The sequence below is a fragment of the Mus pahari genome, chromosome 4 (genome assembly GCF_900095145.1).
Source record: "Mus pahari chromosome 4, PAHARI_EIJ_v1.1, whole genome shotgun sequence".
NCBI lineage: Eukaryota > Metazoa > Chordata > Mammalia > Rodentia > Muridae > Mus > Mus pahari.
The window spans coordinates 57597316-57617562 of NC_034593.1; the positions used below are offsets into that span (position 1 = coordinate 57597316).

Genomic DNA, 20247 nt, shown 5'->3' on the forward strand with positions numbered 1-20247 from the left:
GAGAGAGAGAGAGAGAGAGAGAGAGAGAGAGAGAGAGAGAGAGAGAGGTTGAGAACAACTATGCCTGGGCCTTTTCTCCAACTGACTAAACCATGATCCCTCCCTAGCAGGGGTGACTCATTCCCCAGGTGCTCCCACTTCCTGGGCTGGAGTTGACATTCACTGACCTGGACAAAGGACACCAACCCAGCTTTCCCCTGAGTTGCAACCCTGACTTGCTTGAGTTAGTTGCTTATCACTGGCTAGATGAGGAAGTTTGGCACATTTGAAAGCAATTTGCTTCCACACAGCATGCAAGAGGCCCAGCCAGAAAGTGGGCATATGTCCTTCTGCTCACCAAGGTGAGAAGCAAATAGGGAACTAGGTGTTCAGTTTTATTTACCTTTGCTTCCAGCTTTAAAAAAAATCTTTGAACATTGTAGTATCTTTCTAATTTTTTTTGTATTCATAATGCTCTACCTTGAAATCCACAACAAATAACAACTTTCCCAGAGTTTTGTTCAATTGGGGTTGCCTTTAGAAGTGATATATTCTACTGGGCTTTCACTGCAGTCTCTAAAGTAGTATCTTCCTCTAGAACTTCTGTTGTTTAGGAGATAAGAAGGGAAGTAACAGTCAGTGAGCCCTGGTCCCAGCCTGAGTGCTGCTGTGCATATGGTTGAAGTCATCTAACAGTGTGAGCTGTAGAGTCTCTCAGACCAGGCTTAGTTACTGACCACAGCACCTGCCAACAAACAAATTCAGACCATAGAGGTCATGATTGACGGACATTATGTCTATAGAATATATAAACAGTGACTGACACAGTATAAGTTCTCAAAGTATTGGTTGGCATAATCATCATCTCGTTTCATTATCACAACTGTGCAGTAAGTAAGTATCATTGTCCATTTCAGGCATGAATTAAGTCTCAAGAGTGAATTAATGAATTGTCTATGGGCATAATTTGAAGTGTATCCAAAAGAAAAAAATTAAATATGCCTTTAAGAGTTGTTGGAAAATAAGAAAAAATAGTTTTATAATGTGCTGCCTACTAACTGAGGAGAAACTTAATTTGCAAAACTGAATTCTGTTATGTTGCTGGAGACAGTAATAAACAAGACAAACAGAGCCCCTGTCCTGGGGAAGGGACTGTTAATGCCTCTCCTAACCTTTGAAGCCATTCTTCATCACAGCAACTGCACAAGACCTGTACAAGATCAGGCCAGCCAGCATCCTAGATGGAGTGGGAAGAGGTTCATGAGTTCTCACTCCTAACAGCGGAGCTACTTCAGTATTGCTCTTCTTTAAAGTTGTAACTCTCTCGGGGCAGGTCGACCAGTCCTGGGATTATTGGGACAGCACAAATCAGAATCAACACACACACACACAAACACACACACACACACACACACACACACACACACGAAACAATAACAGTAAAGAGAACAAGACAGGGAAGTGGGGTGAATCTGGGAATTGTTATGGGGAAAAGCTTAGAGTGAATATGACCAAAAAACACCACTTAACATTCTCAAAGAATTAAAAAATATATATGTTTTAAAAGAAGCCATCCAGTATAGTTGTGCTGACAAAACCTTCTGTTCTCATAGGGAGTGGTTCCTGAGATTCTTGACCAATCACAAAACTACCAAAAATGGAGCATCATCAGGTAGCTCTCTGTCCTGGTGCTCCCTTTGGGAACACCTCCTTCTTCCCCCCAGTCACAGTCACTGGGACCATCAGAAGAAATAGCTGACACTATGCTGCTTTAAGATAGCATATGTTAGTGTTATTCTACCTTAAAATTTCCCTGGATCCAGCCTCCCTCCAGAACATTCTACTGCTGAGCACTTGGGCATGTGGCCACTAACTAAAATAATGATGTATTCATTCAGGTGAATTCATTTCCAAGCAATGTATTGATAAAAAGAGGAGCAGGTAATAAAAAAAGTTGGTTGAACTTTATCTGTCATTGATCATCTCTTCTCTCCTACTTGTGGATCATTCTTAAGAGACCCCAGGAGCACGACAGGTGCCATGTTTTGTACTGTCTCTGGGGCTGAATAGTTCACTTGGCAGTTTGTTAAAGAATGTCCCAAGAAGGCCTACATTCTGTGTTTGAGATCAACAGAAGGCTGTTAAAATAAAACTGTAATGCTTATGTTCTTTGGTTTCTATTTACCTAAATTCCCGGATTGCTGTCCATATCATATGCCAGGAAATTTCACTCACTGTGTCACCATGTAATCAGAGCTGTGCTATTATAATATCATTGTCTCAATGCTGAAGGTGGGAAAGCTAGAGCTGACGACAGCAGCTTGTCTCTAGAGACCAAGTTTCCAGGAGCTGTTCTGTGCTTCTCTTGGACATAGATTAACTTTTCAATGTAGCCTATCATTTGGAAGGGCAATGAATCTCCATTAATCAGTCTTCTTGTCACTGAAACAAAAAGTCAAATAGAAACAACTTGAGGAAGGTTGCATTTTGGTTCACAGTTTCAAAGGCGTCAACCATGGTGGCTGAGGGGGAAAATCAGACAGAACATTCATGTCATGAAGACCAAAAAAAAAAAAAAAAAAAAAAAAAAAAAAAAAAAAAACAGAAAAAGCAAACACTAGATGTTAGAGAAAGATATAGGCCTCAAAAAAAAAAAAAAAAAAAACCCACCCACAGAGCTTCCTTCATGCAGGCCCCACCTCATACCTTTCACCACCATTCAATAATACCATCATACGAATCCATCTCAGGATCAGTACACTCACTGTGGCACATGCTAAATATCTCCAGAATCCCCATCATAGACACACCCTGAAATGCCCTTCACTAAGCCCCTAAGTGTCCCTTGACCTAATCAAGCAGATAATCAAATTAACCACCAGACATTACATAGAGTCTGGATTAAATTGAATCCTAAAATTAAAGAAAGATTGCCCTGGTTTTATGATTTAGGACTATTCCACTTTGTTCTTGATGTTGTGTTAAATTTCTGTATATAATCACTGAGAAAGGAAGGTTCCTATAATTTTGATAGAAATAGAAGATTCTGCATAAAAGGAGTGTATGTCATTCTATGGGTTGTGCAGAAATACCCTTAACTTGGTATAGCTATAAATATTCTATTAGGAAAAGATTATAGACATATTTTTAAGGTAAAATTATTAGCAGCATGTATTTATAATTGCCAATGAAGTAAGGTAATGTTTTTATGTAAATTGATGAATCTATAAGTGAACATAGGAACTGAATGAATCTAAATGCATTATGGCTGAGAATGAGAATTATTTTAGGTTCTATCAAATATATATATTCTGTTTTAATTCTTTTATAGTTAAAGAATTTCTTAGTCAAAAGCCTGTTTGTATTCCTGCTTCATTAGAATGTCACACTATTCCTACTCTCTGAACACAAAATTTGCCTTTTAATAATATTTAATATCCTGAACATCTGGTCATTCATGGCCCAGGAAGAAGACCTTGAAAGGACTCTTGCAAAAACATTTTTCATCCTTTTTACAATTATTATCTTCTTGTTTTCACCTAGACAATTTTTTCTGCTTTTCAGGAAATTAAAATGTATTTCTTAACAGATCTTAGCATCCACGTGAATTCACACTGTGTTTTTTCATGTTCAGAAATATTAAGTTTTCAAAATTATTCCTATTTGAGGTAGAACACCTCTCTGAACTATCAGTGACAACAACAATTCAACAAAAAATGTTCAGAGATAAAAGAAATAGTACAAAAGTCCACATTGGCTTTCAGATTCTTGGTAATTTATCAGAACTCTTACCCATAGTAACTTGCTGTGGGAAAGCACGATAGACCCCAAAAGAAACAAAAATGTGTTTGAGCACAGACTATATTCCAGTGTGCAAAGATCTCACAGGGTAAAAACATTGGTTATCCTAGTAGTAGGTCGTATTTTGGAAGAAGGTATTTAAAATATTTGAATTTATTTTAAGAATCAAAAAATATATTTATTTCTTATATTCTATGCTAAGTGTCTACTTTTACTCTAATACTGTTTACTTCACCTACGTTAACTACTCTACAGATTTCTTATAAGAACTTTTCAAAGAGCAGCATGAGAAAGTTTTGTTGATGCTGTATACTGAGTTTTTGTACCTTGCAAGTTTCATTTGAGTAAATAATCCCCAGTACATAACTATCAGTACAAGAAAAAGATTAGGAGTCATAACCAAGAAATTTGGAATATAATATGATGAACCAAATTCAGTGTCCCCTTTTCTTGATAGGAAGTAGGGAGAATTGTTATTTGCTGCAACCCTTGTTTATTAAATGGATTGTTTAATGGAAGTAATCTTTAAATAACTTTTGCTTCAGGCTAAAAAGGTATGAATATATAATTCAGTAACATGGGCAAAAGAAATGAAAGCAGAGAAGAAAACCTTAAAGATTGTAAGCTTTTTTCTTTTGAATTTTCCTAAATGTCTCAAGAAACCAAGTTAATTCAGAAATCATGTCTTTGTAAAGAAATTTCAGGAAAGGAACTTAGGTTTAAATTGGTAGTTACAGTTAATCTAGCATCAAAATTCAGAGCGTAGGTTGTCTTTTCTGATGAAGGCTTACAGTGTATACCAAGATGTCTGTCCTACTGATGCTCAAAAAGCTCCTGAGCCACTAAAGGAGAGGGGACCCTGCTTTATAATACTCTTCTAAGGTTGACCATTTCCAAACAGCACATCCCTGTCATCCGTCCTATCTTCAACACCATGCTCTTGTCTTTAACTGGTACTGGTCAGACAAATAGACAAATATAACAAAATGGTTCTGGGCAAACTTGCCCTGAAATAACTCTTAAAACAACATGGAGCTGGAAGCAGGACGATGTTGCAAACAGACAGATGTACAGTTGACTAGAATGGAGCATGGGGTAGTTAGAGGGCTCAAGGTGCATCACCCAAAATCAGCATGGGACTCTGGACAGTGTGGCTTAAACAGCCTACCACTGAAGAACCCTGGCAAGTCACTGCTCTAACACTGGAGTTCCTCATATGCAGAATAAATGGTGTTTTCAACAAATGCTGTTGAGTTTTCCCATAAGGATTAGAACTGAAGATGCATACCGAGTAGTCTAGACCAGTGGCTCTCAACCTTCCTAACGCTGCGACCCGTTACCACAGTTTCTCTTGCTGTGGTGACACCCCTCCCAACCAAAGAAATTATTTTCATTGCTACTTTGTAACCGTAATTTTGCTGCTACTATGAATCATAATGTAAATATCTGTGTTTTCTGATTGTCTTATGGTGACCCCTATAAAAGAGTCCTTCAAGTCCCATTAGGGGTTGAGAGTCACTCAGCTAGAAAAACAAACAAACAAAAAAACACCTCACAGTGAATCCATATGGCAGACTCTGAGAACTTCTTTCTCATCTGACTGTAGTTTCTCATTTTACTACATTCCAAGTGGTAGACAAAGGATTTAAATGGTGTTTAGTCATTAAAATTATGTGTGAGTGTGTGTGAGGTGTGTGTGAGTACACTTTCTTTAGCTGTAAATGGGAATACTACTTGCACCTCACCTACCTTGGAGGCAAGCTTTAATTCCATGTGGCCTTCACCACTTCCTTGTCTAGTTTTATTGCTATTTCAAGCTCTTTTGTAAAGTGCAGGTGTGAGAGGATGCCAGCCTCACCCCCTGAGAGCCTGGGTGGTATTATCAGTTCTTGTAAGAAAAGGTAACTGAAATAAAAAGAAATGGCTTAGTTGATATCACATTTGTTAACTCTGGCCAGATGCTCATTAGCAACATACTAGAAGCCAAAAAAAAAAAAAAAAAAAAAAAAAGGCTGCAGTTTGGATCCAAAAATAAAGGCCAGGCTCTGGGTAAAATACTGACAGATGCGAGCCAAAATGAGGAGGAGGGGTTAGGAGAGATGTTCCTGCATCATTTACAGAAGGTGTGGCCTTGAGCTGTGTCCCAGTCCTGCGGTACAAGCCAGCATCTCTGCTGTGGCCACAGTAGGGCTTCTCAGTATGCCATGCCACGTTCAGATCTCTTGGTTGCTTGTTAAAGACACAGGTAAAGGTCAGATACAAATAATCAAAATCTCAGAGTGGCGCTTCTTGGAAATTCTAATGCTACACTAAGACGGGGAGTTAATGGTGTCACTGAGGTAGACCGTTACCTTTCCTTGTATTTCCTAAGAGTCCTGTTTGTTTGTTTGTTTGTTTGTTTGTTGCCACCAGCTGTTATCCTCCTAGTGAGTAGAAGACTCAGGACTCCAGCCCAGGCCTGATTCAATACATTGCTTCCTCAGGAAAAAGGTGTCTCTATTCTATACCTTTAGGTTGATGTAACATGACAAATACAAGAAGCGAATTCCTCAACCTTACCTCAGCCACCTGTGTTGGCATCACAGACCCACCACTAGAAACTTCTCCTCAGCCCATATTGATAGGCCTAGGATTTCTGGGGTCTTTACTTTGTTTACTCTTGAACTGATGTATTTCTCTTAATAAATGAACGGAGTTCTTCCCACATCATCCTGCCATTAAGAGAATCATATTAAATAGCAAAACCACCTCATCTCTCCTGGAGACGATATAGTAAAACATGAGATCCTAGCATCAGAGACCCCTGACTACACCGCTGTTGCTTTAGTATCCTTCAGCATGAAGGACTGTGGCATTTCCTTCCCCAGTGATAGTTGGTGCGTCTTCCCACAGTGTCGCCACTGCCCCTCACTGGAGTCCTGCGGCAAGTGGAAAGATTACCATAAGGCCCTTCTCCAGGAAAGAAAATGGCTATTATGCCTAGAGATGGCGGGAAGCGTATCAACCACCTAGAAACTAGACAAACTAATAAATTATTAATGAGCATTACTCATCATTCTTCAATAAGTCAAAGTAAATATGCTTAGTAGGAAATGGACCCAGGACTTTGAAGACTAATGATAGTCAAAAGGCAATTCAGTTCAGCTTAACCAACATTGGCCAACCATCTACTAAGGCTCCACTTTCATTCAAGGGATTTGGAGAGTAGTGTGTGAATAAAGGATCGGGGGAGATAGTCCCCTTGAACAAATAACACAATTGGAATAATAGCTAACTTCCAAAAGAAGAAACACTATTTTGTTTTTTGTTTTTTGGATTTTTTTTTTTTAGTTATGGTGTATATATGTAGCTTTATTAGCCTGCCATCACTATAATAATAATGTATCTAACACTGGCTACTTATTTACCTTAGAGTTTTGGAGGTTCAAAATCCAAGATTAGTGGGAGCAGAGAGTGGTGGGGGATAGAGGAGAGCAGTGAGCTTGACCTGGCCTCTATGAGGTCAATTTGTGGCAGCACATCATGATAGGAGTACATGTCTGCATGAAAAAAATGACCCCGGTCTCAAATAAGAACAGAGGACAGAAGGACCAAACTTGGTCCTTTCATAACATCTCCCTCCTGACAGATGCCAAGGGCTTACTTACCTTAGTGACCTATGACCTCCTACAGGATCTACCTCTTAAAATCCCCACTACTTCCCAACAGCACCAGGCCAGACTCCCGACCTATGAGCTACCGGTGACACACAAACCATATTCAAACTATAGCCATAACATAAATATACATGATGCATGTACTGCTACATATTGATAATTTAAACCTATTTGAAAAGGAAAATTTTTTAACCATCACTATTTTTTCATAACTCATGGCTGCTTTGACCTAAGGTCCTTATTCTATGTGATAGTGTCCTTCGGACTATCTGACTTTCACTATGATGTAGACAGCCTTCCATTCTTTTATTTTTTTCTCCATTTATTTATTTATTTATCCACTTTATATCCCAATCACAGTCCCCACATCCTCACAGCCCCCCACCTCAAGCAGCCCCTCCCTCCATCACCCCTTTTCCTCCCAGAAGAGGGAGGCCTCTCCTGGGTACCAACCTACCCTGGCACATCAAGTCACTGAAGAAACAGGAACATCCACTCCCACTGAGGCCAGACAGGGCAGCCAAGTTAGGGGAGCAGCATCCACAGGCAGGCAACAGAGTTAGGGACAGGCCCTTCGCCACTTGTTGGGGGACTCCCATGAAGATTCAGTTGTATATCTGCTACATATGTAGCCTCACATTCTTTTTTTTTTTTTTTTTTTTTTTTTTTTTTTTTTGGGCTATCCTGGAACTCACTTTGTAGACCAGGCTGGCCTCGAACTCAGAAATCCACCTGCCTCTGCCTCCCGAGTGCTGGGATTAAAGGCGTGTGCNCTCACTTTGTAGACCAGGCTGGCCTCGAACTCAGAAATCCACCTGCCTCTGCCTCCCGAGTGCTGGGATTAAAGGCGTGTGCCACCACGCCCGGTGTAGCCTCACATTTTTAAAAGCAACATAGAAGAGTTGGTTTTTGTTGTTTCGTTTTGATTTTCTGATTCTTTTGGAATAGAACTGCTCCTAATACTAGTGCCATCACATCATGGCTGGAATCACTGCCAGTGTGTAAGTGTAGGCTGGCCTTGCCTTCCACTAAAATGTATGTACAGTTCTGGCTTTCAGAGTTGTATTGAGTCTTCAATACCATCAGTAATTAATTTTTAAAAAGTGAGCTAAACAATGCTAGTTTATTTGCATGAAACTTGAAATCAGAGAACTTTTCAGAATTCAGTTTTGAACAACATTGTCTTAGAGGATGAATTTTAGACTATAATTCTCACCTAGAGATGGATTGTTATTCCTCAACAAGTGACTTCCCCAAGCTTTGTCATGTCTGAGGGGAACAAATCATAATATATGCAAATATAGGTTCTGATGTAATGGTGTCTCGACTTGCAATTTATAATTTATGATAGTGCAGCAGCAATGTACATTTGGTAGAAACTACACTTCGATTTCTGTTATGGTGTTAGGGATGAAATCTAGGGTCTTGTGTGTGCTAGTCTAGTACTGCAGCAATTTAGCTAAACCCCAAACTTTTGTACTTTGCATGTGAATTGTGATCTTTCCTTGGACATAATTTACGTTAAATCCTGTCCTGATGCTGGGCAGCAGCAGGTGGGTAAGCCTCTGGTCAGCTAGCCTACCATGGAGGAAACAGCTGATACCATACCATAGACTGCTGGCTAAGCTAGACTATTTGGTACATGTGGAATGTGAAACATACTTGGCTTATGGTGTTTTTAACACGTGATAGATGTAAGTTAAGGAATGTCCCTGTAGAAAAGTGTTCAAGTACAGATAATTTTTGTAAGGTCAGCAAGAAATTCAGGCTCGGAAAAAATCTTCAGGACTCAGTAGAGATGGGTCTATTCCCATTGATGACAGGAACAATTAAAAAAACAAGCAAACAAAAAAAAATGCTTTCATTGCACAGTGCAAGCAAGCCAGCAAATTCATTAAGCACTGACCTAATTTTGCTTGAAGACATAGAAGAATAGCTAATTTGTGAGATTCATTACTGAACCCATAGCTTATGCCATTTTAGTTCTTTCCCCAAAGTCATTTATGGTGAGTGAGAAAATTAAGGCTCTCAGGTATAGCGTTCCTACGAAGTAGTGCCATCTTTGGTCCTTGGCTTGACAGCCCCACCCACCTCTGGGAACACTGACTTTGACCAGTATATACTCGGTTTCCAAACGACCTGAGACTTCCCCACATCACACAAGATAGCCATTCCTCATGTTTTTTTCTTTTCATGAGCCCCCATCCAAAAGTTCTTCGACCCCTTCAAAGTGCTCACCACACCGCAGTGAGCTCTCGCCCATACCCACTTTCTCATTTGCAGCAATAGAAACGGCTCTAGTAACTCAACGTGCTGAATATCTCGTCCCCATACCTCACGTGCTGAGCTAGTTCCATCAACCTTCTCAAATGTTTGTTCTCTGGGCACACCGTCTCCGCCACGTTCAAAGAGACTCTTAGAAATGTGTATAGTTTGTGAGAAGGTTTTGACGCCGAGCATTTTTTTTCCGGCTCAATACGGAGCTGCATTTCCCAGCATCTCACTTACTTAATTCGCATTCAAAACCAAACACTGCCGTTTCCCCAGGCCATTAAGGCTTTCAAAGACCATCTTTTCCGTGTACAGCCATGGCTGGTTTTAGTTTGGTGCCTCGGGATAGGATTTTTCTCCATTTGTTTAGAATAATCTTGGGGAGAAAATGTCTATGCCTATTTTTTTTCTTAAAATACTCAATTTTTTTAATGTGCAAATTTGTGCTCCTCTTATTTCTGCTGTAAGAAAAACGGCAATAAGCATATGGTACAAAGCAGTAGCCATTTTACTTCAATGTTAAGAATACATGGGGAAGCACAGGCAGCCGCAGGAGGGGAGCTTTTCATTAATTGGCATGGTCTTTCATAAAGGTACCCTCTGCTTTCTCAGCTTGGGGTGTGCCTACCTAGAAAGAATATCGACCTTGTTGTCAATGCTGCTGAAAATCTAAAAATTTTCAGAAAAAAAATCCCATGTGTTTAAATGTCAGTAACTCATTCAAAATTTATTAAAATACCAAGTTGGTCAGTTCCATCCTAGCGCAGCTAATCAAGCCTGCAAGCTGAGGTCAGCTGTGGGCTTCCCATTGGCATCCTCTGCAGATAGAGAGCGCACACAGAAGATCATCATGCACTCCCTCTGTTTCAGTCTCAGAGCACAAAAGCAAAGCGTGTAATTCCATTGACCTATGTCTATGGGTCTCACACTCATTTACTGTCTAAGTCATCAGTGTGACACACTGAAAGGGACAACCTTCTCAAAGTCGAGTGTGTCTGTGAAAGCTTGGGTGTCTCACTTGGTGTTGGCTAATGTGACATTGCTCAGCTACAAACGTGGATAATAAAATTGCCTCTTGAGCCTGTCAAATGATTCAAGAGAAATTCCTTAGTATACCGCGTGGCATCTAGAAGGTGTGCCGTAGCTAGTAGCTAAGACTGTTACAGTAGGATGAAGACTATAAGCTGCCAGTAGCGTTTCATTCACACCCATGCCTCCACACTTGCTCAGGTCTCCCTCTCTGCCCTTGTTTCACCCCACAGCCTGATGGTCTATATACAGCTCAGCTGCACCGTCTTGCTTTCCCAAGCTCTTGTCTGTATCTAAAATGCCTACTCCTTTCTTCTCTATTCCTTTTACTTCTATAAGACTCAACCAAGATGTCACCTTTTCTAGGAAGTCCTCCATGAATGCTTTACTCTCAGGCCTTCTGCCATTCTGCCTTGAGTTTGTCTCAGTTTGAGCATTTATCAAGATAAACTGTTAACTATTCAGTGAAAACAGAATCTGTAACATCACCTCTCTACCCTAAGTACATGAGTGTGATGTCACTGATATATTTAAGCCATCCCCCCCCCAAAAAAATAAACATGGATGAGGAAGGGATTGACTAAAGAGGCTTGCTGGAGATGAGCATAACGTGCCTGCTCAGCGTCTCGCTCTACACAGGCTGCTAGCTTTCTCTCCCTCCCTTTGCCTTCTTTGTTTTTGCCTTGGTTCCTGCCTCTGTCTTCACCCCAAGCCAACAGAGACTTCCCAGAGCAGATCATACAGGGAAGGTACATGAAATGTCACCACCCAGGTCTTGTAAACAGAGCCTGGCAGAGTGTCTGAGAAGGTCCTCTTAAAAGGGAACAGAAAATACAAAACAAAGTCTTGTTAGGGCAAAGGCAAGAAGTCAAGGTCAGGTTCACTGTGGCTGTGGACACTTGCTTGTGCTCGCTGTCAGAATGAGCCTTTAACTGCAGAAGAGGAAAAATAGGTGTATAGCCCAAGCAAGCTGCAGAACACTGGCTCCTTGTGCGTTTGGTCCATAGCAGAAGCAAAGTCTCATTGTAGGCCAGGGCTGCCTGCCACAAACATCCATGGTGAGTTGAAGAAGCATTCTTCTCCCAAAGGTTCAGATACCCTTTCTGGAATATTTAGGAAGTGGATAGGGGACAGCAGGAGGCTAGCGAACAGGCTGCATATGCCCTCATCTAAGTACATTTGTGAACTATCTGCTTGATACAAAAGTCTGCACTTATTATGTACAGTCTTAGAAAAATGGCTACAAATAATGCACAAATATTTGTTCTCTTCCAGGAACATGGGTGACATTTGGAGGTCAAATCTCAGATGAGGTAAGCTGCTTTTAGCTTCTACAGTTCTAACGAAGAAAATGTGCAGTAGGGATTGTCTTCCTTTCCTAACATTTTTCTTCTTGGATTTTTATTTGTGTGTGTGTGTGTGTGTGTGTGTGTGTGTGTGTGTGTGTGTGTGTGTGTGTGTGTGTGTAACTGTACTGCCCAGTCATTAGGTAAGACTAGCTTAGAAGCAGATCTTGGGTAACTGGCTGGATGACTCCAGCCAAGCAGAGTTTTAGGGGGCTGGCAGCAAAACGTCTTTCAACAGTCACACTCACAATAGCTAAGAGGGAAGTCCTTTCTCCCCACAGGAGGACCCAGGTGCACATCAAGAGACCTTATGACTGGCATCAGGTAGGGATGTATGGGGATAACACAAAGGCACATTCACAGAGGAAAGCAAAGGGCACAGACACTGTTAGGCCTGAAGTAAGCAGCAACATAGGTGGGAAGTAAGTTCACAGCCAGGGTCTCCAGCCTGTGTGCAACCTGCCAGTGACTGGTGCACTGTGTAGAAGGAAAAAGGCAATGGTGGCTAGCCTTGTGAGCAGATCTAGTCCCCACCACCCCCTGCAAGTCTCGGATCTCCCCTTCATACTGTCTGTTCTCTGCTGTAGGGAGCTCATGTCTGGGCACGCAGGACTGACCTCTGTAACGAACCATTTCAAAATCCCAATTCTCAAAACTGCATAGTAAAGTTGTCATGAATGGTTGCAGAGACACTGACACAGATGTACACCCAACAACTAGAGTCCTTCTGGAGAGCAGCTGTGGGAAGGGTCCTGCAGAGCTGTCCACAAAGAGGAACAAGGACGACTAGCCAAACCCAATCACACTCACAACTGAATGGCTCAATCCCACCTCTTTTCTAGGGGCTAAAACTATAAGCCAGTAACAATGAATTTACCCCCCTGATCTCTCAGCTTTCTCTTGGACTTCCAGGAGTTCTCAGCTCCAAGCAGGTAAAAATGGCCACAATATTCTGGGTGCTGGAGAACCCCAAGCTCCAGGAAGTAAAGAGAGGCAGGAGCCTAGTGACTTAGCTTTCTATCACTAGACCACACCTCCTAAGGATTCTTCCATCTCCAAAAGATGCTATAGACCAGGGACCAAATGCAGGGGACTCAAAAGGCATTTCAGATCAAAATCTATATCAAGGCCTAAATCCAGTCTTTAAACTTCAGTGTTTTTCCCATTATTCCACATAAGGTCCTCAGACCCTGTGAGTGGAAAGGGTTTCTACTCTCAGTTACTCCATTTCCAAACTTCTCTGAAGCTAGGATGTAATTGTTACATTTCCTAATAAGTAATCCACCAGTATGCTGTATGACATACCACAATAATTTTTACCACCATCTAAAACAGGACAGTCAGAATGAGGGAAACTATATTTGCTTTACTTTTCAACTCTACTTTAAAATAATGTTTTAATATTATCAAATTAAAAATCAGTAACGGCTTCCTTGTGGGTAATGCTAGTGGATATGTACACTAGCCTACCCATGGTCTTGAGAGGCTAATTTTTAAAACACCAGAAATAGTCTATATTAGAAATGCTGGTAAAGCAACTTTAGTCCACCATCAAAGAACATAACGGAAAATCAATTGTTATTATGTGCGAAGTGGAAAAAAATTTTTCAAACATCGAGCAAATTAATGAGCAAAGTGGAGAAAGATTCGTCCACTGCTGTTTTCCAACACCCTCCTACAGCTCTACCTTAGGCTGACTGTTGAAGGTAGCCCTCTCCTCTCCTGTCACGCTCTTACTTGCCCTGAGCAGCAAAGAGAATGGGACGCAGAGCTCTGATCCATTCCAGCCTGAGCCCAGAGGAGCTTGCTCCCTCCCCTGTGTTGACTCAGCAGCAGTGCCAAGATGATGCTTATTGTTCCACTGAACTGTGGGTGGCAGGAGCTTTACAACAGTCATGATTGTCTGCCCTGTGATTCATCAGCACAGTTGGCCAGGCCTTGAGGAAAGTCACACGCTTTTAGGTCAGGAGTCATCCAACTGCCAGAAACTATTGACTTGCAGAAAGGGCTTGAGAGATGGAGTCAGCTTTGATACAGATGACCCTCTTTGTCAGCAAGATTAGATGTCACGGAGGGTGTTCTCATACAAGGTCTTCCCAGCAGGGTGGGAAACACAGATCTGAGCCCCTCGTGCTCCATGTGCAACCAAACACACACCCCCAGGAGTGAGATTACAGCCTACCCAGTGTCTGAGGGTGGAAGAATCATCTATCTGCCTTATGCTTGAGTCATTTTTCTTTCTCTTGTCACTCACTACAGCAGAGAAAAACACAAGTGGCTCATGGGATCTCAGAGTGAAAGGTGGATAGAGGATTTAACATTGCTTCCCAGCTAGGAAGATGCCGAGCATTTCTGACTGACCCTTGCATCCTCTTGCAGGTTGCTGAACGGCTGATGACAATTGCCTACGAAAGTGGAGTTAATCTCTTCGACACGGCTGAGGTCTATGCTGCTGGGAAGTAAGTCAGAACAAGTTTTTAGCTCTCAGATGGCATCAGTGGAAGCAAGAGGGTGTGCTCAAACATTGCTGTGGCATTGGCAAGGAGGGACTGCTCTTTTTGTACATACATCAGCAGGCATGTTCTTCCTCAGCCCTATGCTGATATTCATGAAAGTTGTGATTTCTTAATGATGCCAAGAAATTAACAACTTGTCCAAGAGGGCACTTCAGAGCCTATTCTGAAGACTGTAGGTGGCAGAGAGACCTTGCTGGTGGTGACAAGTAACTTCTAGAGATTTCCTTTGGACCTGAGCATTGACTTGGCAGTCTGAACATGGCTTGTTAAGTTAGAGCACATAGCTGATGTTCTATTAGTCTGGATCACCAATCACATGTCACATAACATAACTAGTGTATTTTAGAATAGATATGGAGCCCTGGTCTCCTGGAATGAACGTGGGTGTCCAGCTTCCATCAGCAAAGGCAGAAGACATCCACGGTGGAACATGAACACACCAGGATGGCTGCCCCACTTCCCCAGGCCAGTTACAGTAGAGCTGAGGCTTGCCCAGTCAGTTCCAAATAATCTCGGAGCTTTTTCTTACTTTGTTCCTTCCTTTTCAAAGACCTGTCTATGTTTAAGGACCATCAGAGGACTTGAGCATCCACATCTGTGTTGTTTGTAATGAATCTAAGAAAGGAAAGTAGAAGTTGTTCGGCCTTGCTCCTTTCTGCATGCCCTCTTCTCAGGAGATTTTTTCTGTTGAATCTTGCTTAATACCAAATAGGCTAAAGCAGAGGAGGGGAACATACTGACTGCAACTCCTACTGTAAGGGACAGTCATTTGAATCATAATTCACTGATGGCCACTATGTAACTAAGATAGGCTCCTGATATTTAAGGTCCCATGTAACAACAGACAAACAAGGAGTAATGAAAAAGATTCCAGTACCACCCCATGTCTGTTCATTTGGAGCATGTGCCATAGCTAGCATGCATCAAGATTCCTTGGAGGTTGTGCACGCAAATAAAAACAACATTGGTTTACATCAAATAATAGCTAACAATGGCATCGATATCTGGCTCACTGGTGAACAAAGTGATAACTTCATTAACTTCCCTGCTCCAATCTCTGGCAGACCAACTGCTTCTCATACTTAGCATTTTACTGGGAGAGTTATAGGAGAACATTTTAGTCTCCTCAATCTTGGTGAGTCTGCCTGGGGAAGTGGAAGTGGGAATACTCTTAGGATGTCTTCAGCACACCTTTCCACAACCCAGCCTTAGGAACAGGAAAGGTATTTTGTAGTGTCTCCCTATACCTTAGTCCTATGACAAATATTACTCAGTCCTAGGACATTCTCATATGGACCACTCTAACTGCAACCCTGAACTCAGTGATATCGGAATTCACATGTAGATTCTTTCTTCTCTTCCAACATCAACTGGGAAACTAGTATTTTCTGTTAAAACAGACTGAAGCCTCTGGGCACAACTGAATTGTTCCAGCACAATAGATGGAAATAGGTGGTGCTGACTCTCGTTGAACACCACCAAGCGGGGTATTTTTATGAGGGACCAAGCTGCCAGATGACTCCTCTGTTTCTTATGTCAGGACCACAGGAGGTCTCCTGCCAGTGCCAGCATTTGGCAGGTGCTTCTGGGATGCCTGGGAGCAGGATTCTGTGGGCACCAGCAGAAACAGTGGAGAGTGTGCTACCAGCTGAGTGTGCTTCTATTTGGGGGATCTGTAGGCACTGAGAGTTCAAAAATGGGATGGCTCTGGTGTTGGGTTGACTCTTGCTTTTCTGAGACACTGTATCCTAAGACATTGTCTATTTTCCCCTTCAGGGCTGAGGTGATTCTGGGAAGCATCATCAAGAAGAAAGGCTGGAGGTACCACATCTACCATAACTGCTAGTTTGCCTTTTAAAGTCTTACTGATTTATACCAGAAAAGCAAAAATAAGTAAATAAATAAATAAATAAATAAATAAATAAATAAATAAATAAATAAATAACATAGTACTAGAGCAAGAGGCTGTCCAAAAAACAATCAACACTTGGTAAATAAATAATCTATAGTAGTTTGAAAATAAATGCCATAGAGGTCATTATTTATACTTCAAAACGTACATAGCCATTGACTACAGGGAATCATGGTGTGGTTGAGTAGAGAAAAAGGAACTGTTCATGAGATTATTTGTGCATGATGAACATGGCATTTTCATAGTATTAACTGTACTTGTAATTAGTGAAGAAAGCAAGCTACAGGAAACTAGACACATAGAAATATGCTCACCACTCATTTTATTAACAACTTTCTGTATAAAGATGAAACAAAAAGCCCATGGCATAATTGCCTAGAGCTTTCTCATCTGGATACAGTTGACAGCATCTGTCCAGGATGCTAGGCACTCGGACTTCTGAGTGTTCAGAAAAGTATCTGCTATCCTTGAGAACTTCAAGAAACTCAAGGAATGTGCTCACCCATCCCTTCCACCAACTCCATACCCAAAGCAAGTGGTAGTGAGGATTGTGTGGCATTTGGGGGCTGTCATGCAACACAGCAGAGTAAGATCGACATCTAGAGGAAGACTGCCCCTTGCCTGGGTAAGGAGAGGCAGTGGTTTTCCCTCAGCAAGCACTGACCCACCCTCTTTAGTCGCAGAACCCATCACTCTACATTCCTTGTGGGAAAGAGACTTACTATGAATACTTCACCAGCCACCTTTCAGCCTAGCAAATAACAGCTCAAGCTAGTACTGTGCTATGAAAAGTTTATATGGTTCACATTTGCCTCCAGGAGAAAACCAGTGAGAAGACAAACCATGCAATCCTGGCATAGAGCTAATAAAAGTGGTTCAACAAGCTGGCTTGGTTTCTGATCCTCGAACTGTCACTTGCTAGCTGCATTGTCCGGAGAATGGAATTTCACTTCCCTGAGCCTCGATTTCCCTAACTGTAAAATGGCTGCTGAGGTGCCATGCTGACCAAGTGAGAGAAAAGGGACAAAACCACTGGGAGACTTCTGTCTTACTGTGCTACAGTCACATCTCATTCCCCACCCAGAACAGTTGCTTGCTACTTGCACATAGATGCTAACGAGCACACCCTCTGAGGCAGACAGTTTTGTATAGAGTCTAACTTCAGTGTTTGGATAGAACGTATAGCTTTAGCATAATATTTGCTCTGATAATCAAAAGAGCTCAAGTTCATCTTTTATACTATTTTGGATATATTTTGGAAGGCACAAAATGCTTGCTAAAGGAGACCTGGCTCCCCTTTGCAGATTGTTATCGCCATAGATAGCAGAAGGTTCATGTGCTAATCTGAAAAGTATACAGCCCTTTTGGAGATGCTCAGGGCCTACCATAGCTGTAACTCAAATTGCTTTTCAGGGAGTCGGTAGGATGGGGTTGCGAACATTTTGAATAAACTTTTCGCTTGGCCATCAAGCTGTCAGAACTGTAACCATCATTCCCCACTGGTCATCATTAACTATACCTGTACAGTTAATGTATGCCCCTATAGCTTTGAGGTCTCACCTCCTCTGTAGGTGACAGTGTTATATATGCCTGGTATTTCAAATAGTCCTAAATTTTGAATCTCAAAAGATTTTAATCTAAACAGAAGTGTACTGAGCTCTCTCTGCCTCACAAGTTTAAATTATGCTCCTGTAGTCCTCAAAGGACGGCTCTTCATGATCACAACATGAGAAGCTGCGCGAGCCCTGGCTGCCCTGGAGTGAGGCTTTTGAGAGGAGAACAAGTTTGCAGACATGATTTGCACATTCCGTTCCTTTAAGGGAACATGATAGGACCTTTGGTAAAGGATTTTAACATTTACTGTGAGGATTTATCTCATCATTCACATTTCCATGCAGTCAGTCACTTCTCACAGCCTGTGAATGTGATGATTGCATAAGATTGTAACCCAGAGCCACTTGGGCCCATGGTCCTTGGCAGAGAAGACGCTTCCTCCCAGGAAAGGTTCACAGGCAATCAACATTCTGCCAGGTTCTAAATAAGTGTTAATTAGTGGCTGCTCTTTTGAGCTACCAAAGCAACTCATCCTGTAGGTCACCTATGTTCTCGTAGGCACCATTTCTGACCTCCAAGATCACCTCCCACTCAGTACACATTGCAACACCATTTACCAACATGCTGGGCAGCCCTCCTCCTTCAGGGTCTCCTACAAAACTTAGTTCCTTCAGTCCCTTCTCTAGTGCCTGACTTCGAGCCACTACTTTCCAGTTTCCCTTGTTCTTACATTTTAGTACTGTGAATTTAGAACTCCATCTCTGTCTTCTTTTTAATGTAAGGTGCTGTCACAAATCCTTCTGGTGCTATAATCATAACATGATTCAGTCCATCAAAACCCCACAAATTACTCACTATTTTTCTGTGTCTATTTGATGTACAGGAGGTCCAGCTTGGTCATCACAACCAAACTCTACTGGGGTGGAAAGTAAGTTAAATACCTTTCATTTTTTACTTTCTGTGAGATAGGAAATGACTGACAATTCCTGGTTTTTTTTCCTTTGGTTTTTGTTGTTGTTATTTGTTTGTTTGTTTTGTTGATTGGTTTTTAGCAACCATTTCACAGTTAACTCATTAAAATTGATTGGCCTATGTTTTTTTTTCTAATGCTAAAGAAATAGTTATTGTCTATTTTAGCAGAGTATTCCCAAAGAAATTTAGTACATGGCAGGTGGCCCCTTGTTACTAAATGATTCGTGTAGATTTGTCAGTTTCTAACTTAGAACCATTTCCAAAAGAGAGTTCAAAATTCAGGAAAAGAAAATAAAGCATCACAAAAGAAAATCTCCTCAAATCTGCCAAAACTCAAAGATTTCCACAGAACACAAAGATAAAAATACCTTGCCTGCCTCGGTGTTCAAGTCTCTGATCATTTCTGCAGAGGGTTCTGAGAGAACTGATCAAAAAGACTGTCTCATTGGGGAATAGCAGAAGCTCTGCCCGTGTCACTCAGTGGCAGGACAATGAAAGAGCAGCCTCTGTGTGTCTCTTGATGCAGAACAAATCCACAGGCTTTGCTGGCTTCGATGAACCAGCCTGTTCGTGCTTGAACTGGTTGTTTACATTATTCAGCAAGAAGCAGGGAACTGGCTGCTATCACCAAACATGTAAGAAAACAACAAGCTAGTCCTTATACCAGAGCAATGGTTGGCCCGGTGCTTCTTGAAGAAATCTCAGAGATACTGGGATCTTAACAATAATAACAAACCAGAAACATGCAAAACCTCATTTACCACCCTGAAATAAATAGAGTGTTGGTGGAGGGTTTGTGAATATTTGTTTGATTTAGTCTGGGCTATTTCTTTTTGTTGTTGTTGTTGTTGTTGTTGTTGTTGTTACCATCAGGCCTGGGCTAGTTCTTCAGGAAAAGTCCCATCACAATGCATATGTATACACGTGCCCATACTGCTACGATCCTTGAGCGTGCTAATGATATGAAGAAATAAGACAAAGTTTAGATCTTTAGTCATATTGTCCTCTTTTTGGATAATATTGAACCCATAAGAAATGCAGGCATCCGGTTTCTGTAATTTGACTCATGGTGTCCTTGGTTCCTCTGTTTGCACTGGTACCTGATACCTTGCCTTAAGGGTACAAATAATTAAGAAATGAGACCAGATGCAAGAGCCACCATGCAACAGAGCCACATACAATACTGACTGGGGTACTTGTAAATGACTCAG

General features: G+C 41.5%; 1 protein-coding gene across 2 annotated transcripts in view; it reads left to right on the forward strand.

The window, feature by feature from the left end:
* Window positions 1-20247, forward strand: part of Kcnab1 (potassium voltage-gated channel subfamily A member regulatory beta subunit 1) — a 379110-nt gene that overhangs the window by 287377 nt on the left and 71486 nt on the right. For both annotated transcript variants that reach the window (XM_021195477.2, XM_021195478.2), the window contains exons 3-6: window positions 12012-12049; window positions 14462-14541; window positions 16375-16419; window positions 18948-18992. In XM_021195477.2, coding sequence (XP_021051136.1) covers window positions 12012-12049; window positions 14462-14541; window positions 16375-16419; window positions 18948-18992 — 208 coding nt within the window. The remainder of the gene's footprint in view (window positions 1-12011; window positions 12050-14461; window positions 14542-16374; window positions 16420-18947; window positions 18993-20247) is intronic.